This window comes from Rhyacophila brunnea, unplaced genomic scaffold, assembly GCF_057557595.1.
Source record: "Rhyacophila brunnea isolate RB1 unplaced genomic scaffold, BYU_Rbru_1.0 scaffold_13, whole genome shotgun sequence".
Lineage (NCBI taxonomy): Eukaryota > Metazoa > Arthropoda > Insecta > Trichoptera > Rhyacophilidae > Rhyacophila > Rhyacophila brunnea.
In genome coordinates, this window is record NW_028232785.1 from 11,280,107 (window position 1) to 11,286,106 (window position 6,000).

The 6,000-nt window shown below is 36.6% G+C and overlaps 1 protein-coding gene across 1 annotated transcript in view; it reads left to right on the forward strand.

The window, feature by feature from the left end:
* The window catches only part of LOC147076469 (uncharacterized), a 29,477-nt gene extending 23,980 nt beyond the window's left edge, over positions 1–5,497 (forward strand). Inside the window, exon 6 of the mRNA XM_085941142.1 lies at positions 4,923–5,497. Coding sequence (XP_085797268.1) covers positions 4,923–5,030 — 108 coding nt within the window. The 3' untranslated portion in view covers positions 5,031–5,497. The remainder of the gene's footprint in view (positions 1–4,922) is intronic.
* The last annotated feature ends 503 nt before the right edge of the window (positions 5,498–6,000 follow it).

Here is a 6,000-nt window from a genome sequence, read left to right on the forward strand (position 1 = left end):
AGCAACCAATAATAGTGGATTGGATTACGGATTTCTTCCGAAATAACTTTTCATACAAAACAGAATTAACTGAAAATGAATTCAATTTTACTTAAAGATGGCTAAAAGTATTAAAAGAATGCATTGACATCGTGTTCTGATATATTCTAAAAGTTTCACATGTCTAGCTAGTCGGAAAGTTAGTTAAAAATCGATTGCAAGATTTTTTCCGGACAAACAACTACCGGACAAATAAGAATACCAGCTAAGAAAAACGTTGTAATAATAATAAAAATGGGCGGCATTTTGGCGCTGCCTAGGGGCAGAATTTTGTCTAGTGACGTCAATGACATTAATATATATATATACGAATCATATGGAAAAGAAAATGACACTCACTTTATTGTCGGGTCTGCCGAATGGCATAATCTGTTCTAACGCCATTACAATAAAGGTGATATTGCTATAAATTGCTGATGCTTTTTGTTGGGTCTGCCGAATGGTTCGGTTCGAACGGGTTCGCTCAAATGAACATTGACATTAGAAACACTGATCTAACGCCATTACAATAAAGGTCATATTGCTATAAATTCCTGATACGTGATATCGCATAATGGAAATTGTGTGACGTCTACCTATACATGCGAATGCGCGAATTTACTTGCTAGCTACTGTATTGGTGCGTCGTCCATTAATATTGTCATTGAGTGACGTCACTGATTCAGAGGCATGCAGGATCTGTGGCATTTCCACCCAACCTACTCTAAAATAGTAGTTGTTTTGAGGCACCCTTGTGAAAAGTCCCATGCGATAGACCGCCATAGCAATATGTATTTCAAAGGGTATTACAATACAACAATAATTATAGTTATGCTGTCACGATTCCTTAGGGTTCTATTATTTTATAGGGGTTGCAGGTTTTCAGGGAGGAAAACTGCCACTATTATTTGTATTCGTTTCTTCATTCGTCGCCCCTGCGTAACGCATGGCCTGCCTACCCCCACTGCCTAACTTAGCTTAGAGAAAATGTCACTTCCTCTTATCAGAAACTTACAAAATTATATTATATTATTTTTTTACATTTCTACCGCATGAATGTGAAGGGTTAAAATATCAAGATTATGTTTGCACTCAAAAAGCCGAACACTTGAAATCGAACGTTTTTAATTTCCCATGAAAAGAGAAAACACATTCTCTACCAGTCGTTGAATATAATAATATTATTGTAGCTACATGTATAAATTAAATAAAACCAATCATATTTTATAGAAAGCCCAGCCAACGATCTACAAAAGAATATCTAATAGGCCATCCATGGATTGAAACCGTATGCGGTTTCAAACCGTGTGCTATACTAAGCTTATCTTTTCTGGTCATGGAAATAATATTTCCACAAAGATTATTATAAGCATCTGATCGTATTCGTTTATACCATACACTTACACTTACAAATTTAGTGAAAATATATTTTCATGAACAAAAATCATAAGTTTAGTATGGCACACGGATCTAAACCGCATACGGTTTCAGTCCATGGCTGGCCTCTAAATGTCTGTTAAATATTATGCATAATTCGGTGGCGAAGGGTGGAGGTACGCTGTTAAGATCAGCATGGCCCCCACATCCTGAAGCGGGCCTCCAGGCTTGGATTATTGGCGTGCCCCCCTACATATCCCTAAAGGTAGTGTGGCGCTCTACAGTAGAGTTTTCCAAATGCTGTACGCGGTGAAATTAATGTGTATATTTAGTGTTTTTTTTGTATAGTTTAATACTTCCATTTGAATAATTATGGAGTTGTCGAGTATCTATACACAATTAAAAATTGTATCGTACAACCACATAATTTTAAATAACAACATTACCGAAGTAAAATAAGACCTTTTTTTACTATTAGAGAGAATTTTTGATGTGTGTTTATATCACTTATCTGGTCGAATCGCCACGCCAGACCCTTCCTGAGCCCGGGGCCCCAGGATAGTGCCCGGTCAGCCCCCCCTATGTGGGAGCCATGAAGATCAGGCATAACCCATATTATGTATTTGTTTTCATTGAACTATGACTACAATGTTGACGACAGTATTGTTTAGTTTTTAAAAATCAATTTAAACCCTGCCTTACCAAACCATAATAGTCGTGGTATGCTATGAGCGATCCGACAAAAAATAGTGCACACTTTTTCAGTCATACTTATTTATTGTCGTTGAATCAAGCAATTTGCATAATATTATCAGCGATTTTGTTGGTTAGTTTTATTTTTAATTCATTAAGCCCTGGATAAAACAAATCATAATTTATGAAATACCTAAAATTATATAGATATGATTTAATGGCATAGTTTTAGATATTTTATAGATAGATGAATAGTTTTTTGACTATTATCTATTACGGCTTGAATTTTCACTGTCTGTATTTTGTAGTCTTAGTTCAATAAAAACAAATAAGTATGACTGACAAAGTTTAGTGTGCACTATTTATGTCACATTTATATATGCACTATTATCGGATTATCTTCTTATTTCCCGTAAGTATATCTGACAAGTATGTTCTTTTTCCCCGATCTCCACAGCCTACCCTTTTCCAAAAGTCACCCTTTGTCACTGGTCGAGAGCGTGTTAAGTAATTCCGTATTCTATTTAAGACTAATGGATACTTGAAACACTAAGTTAGTCATATCATATCGCAACAATATCTTTGAAATTACTTCAACGTTGTTTGGCGGATAAAAAAATTCTTTACAACGAAACAAATTAATATATAGGTACCATTATATTATTATTATCACCCAGTACTTTTAAAGTCACTTGAGATATATTATTATTCATAATATATAATACAAAATACACGGATGGCTGCGGATTAAATAAGTACAATTGACATTTAAGTTGGTACTTAGGTATATTCTTTTTATTAATTTGGTTAAATACAATTTTTGTTTTTAAACATTAAGAGCGTACATAAGTGAAACGGCAAATAATTTTCAACACTATGTGGAACGAAATTTTGTATTGAGGCGCGTTGCCATTCGGAGAGTGATAGTCGACCTGTTCGCACGTCAATTTCTTTTGTGATGGAGTCGGATGAACATATTCTTAAATCGTGTAAAGATGACTTAAAAACGTTCCGTATGTACTTGAAAAATAAAACATGTCAATGAATATACTATTATTATTACGAATATAATAATACACACAACATAAAAAGGACGCATGTTGAATTTTTATGACAAATTATATTTCGTTCGGATCGCGTCATTTGCACCCGCGACCCGCAATCCGCGCATCGCCTAGTCACGATCTTTTTAGACCATGCCTCAGCTGAGGTATAGGCTTAAGAATGCTCAATGACGAACATTATTTCATTTATGTACCTTGCAGATGCAGCTTATTACACCCATATAACAGATTAACAAATAGAATTCTGATAGGCTATATCCCAATACAGTACACTTTGATGCAGGGTTTTGAATGTGTGGTGTCCTACAAAAATGAACCAGGCATTAAAGACGTGCAATAGTAGAGTGTTGCAACAATCAATAAAATGAACGTCATTGTATAAACCGTGAGCAGTTGTCAGTATTCGACGTATGACGTATTCTCGACACGTGTTTAAGTTTATCGAGTATTCTTCCGCACTGGCGATCGGTTGCCTGCTGAAATAAAGGTATTTCAATTTCCATTATTTCAGAGTTAACTGATTACAGCCATGGCCGACTTCATAACTGTCGTACAATAATCTCTATTCCTCTCTCCAGTCGGTCACACTTAGCCTCTCTATGTCCACCTTGACGTTATCAGCCCATCTCCTCCTGGGCGGCCCAGGATCGAGTGCCTACAGGGGATGGCCCTCACAAGGGGGGCTGACAGGGCTCTAGCCTGTCGGCCCAGGCTTAGTAGGGTCCCGGCGTGGTATGTCGACCACACCCTCCACAAATTTGTTCTAATAGTTAAAAAAAAGTCGCCTGTGGTACTATTTCACGTGTAGAATTTTATTTTATAATCATTTTTAGTGTGTTCGCTGACTTAATATTTAGCCGATATGGTAAAGAAGTTACTAAGCTATCACAAAAGGGGGTCGCGATCAGTTCTTTATAATATGATACCGAATGCCGACAAATCAAATGGATTTATTTAAAAATGCCAAGAATTTCGAAAAATACAAAGAGCCCTGGAGTATGTGTTGTAAAGCATTACAATGCCCTTAACCTTAGCGATAGGTTGGGGGGTCCGCTTTAGGACGTGGATGGCCCTATATCCATTGCATCTAACAATTCAAGGCATTGTCAATTCGTGTTCGTAAACGTTTCTCTCTCTCTATCTCTCATTTACAGAATACTAAAAATAGTTATGCAGAATTTACAATCGATTTTTAAAGTAATACCAACGTTTGAAATGGTTTTGTGACTAAAATTAATTGGAGAACGCTGCTCTAGTGCATGCCATTTACAACGACGGTATTGGGAAGATGCTATGGTTCAAATTTTAAGGCCGTTTCTCATTCGTTACGCCACAGTAATATGCAGAGAGATGATTGTCCCTGATAACTATTTTAGAACTAGAGAGCATCAGTTGTTTATTCTCCCAAGGTGCAGAACCAACCTGCCACTGGTAATGCCAATTGGTAGGGCGATGACTATGTTCAACCAAATAACTTCGGGTGTTGATATATTCCACTTGTGTGAGGGTGAGTTTAGGTGGACGCTATTTTATAAATTAATAAAATAGGGTCTCCTTAGCAAACTCGGTGTACTTTTTTGAACTTCTGATGTATAATTGTATTTCTTCTTTATAATAATGTTTCATGTCATGTTGTGAACGTCTTAAACTTATAATTAGTAAAGTCCACAATATGTTAAAAAATAAACTGATTTGAATTGAAAATTGAATTGTGGAGCGAAATATTTAGCTTTATTAGTTATTGAAATGTTATTTTTCTTTTCGTTACAGGTTCGCTCCTCATCGCCTGTACTGCAAGAGTCCAAAAGAAGCAAGGGCCGGACTGGTTGGCCCCAGCACGTGTGGGCACTAGAACTGAAACAAGAGCAGAATCTGTGAACAGTGAAGCATTTAGCTACCAAGAAACCGTATTGTTTGCTCTTGCTTACTAGTTAGTCAAAAGTTAATTTGTAAAGTTATTGAAAAATAAAATGTAAATACACAATATCTAGCTAATAAACCAAAAATATTGATATTTGTAAGTTAATCCTAGTTATGTAGCGAATTGAGGATTTCGACCGTAAGCCATTGAGATTGCGAATGAAGAAATTTACACAATGGTCACCAAGTCGTTTGAAGTTTCAATCGTGAAGACTCGTCTCGTCTGCAACGTGTCAAGTGCATCGATCTGACGTCATCGTTATTCACAAAACACACGTTGCCAAATGAAGCTCCGCAGATTGGTAGCTGCGACTTTTTAGTTTGAAAAAAAAAATCTAGTGCTGCCATCAACAAATCGCATGCTTCTCGGGCAGCTAGTCGAAGACGCCAGAACGCATACTCACACCTACGTGTGAGGCCTCAGTGCCAGCGTTCGGCGCAGCGTTGAGCGTTGCGCTGAACGCTGCCACGCGGACGTACACTACGAATTGTTCATTCCTATACGGGTTCGCCGGTCGCCGTATTCAAATATAATAATATAAACGTTTCGAGAGGTTGCGCACGACTGTCTTCATATGCAACATCGAAACGATGTTTCTAGTAGGTTTGATTTATGGCAGTGCGGCAGACAAGGCGAGCTTAGATGTGAGAGTGGCTGATGTGAAAATTAAATTTTCCCGACTCGCTACATACGTCGTGAATTTTACCGTCCTAACTCTCGACTCGCTACAATAAAATTATAATAATACTATTATGTAGATATAAATTAATTATTAAGAGATAAATTAAAATTTCCTATTTTATGTAAGTAGATACCTACGTTCCAAGTATTGCAAAAAATATTTCCTGTATAAATAAACGAATAATTCGATTTTTTTTTGTTTTTTATTGTTATTTTACCTGAAAACTTTGATTATTATTTTTGAAG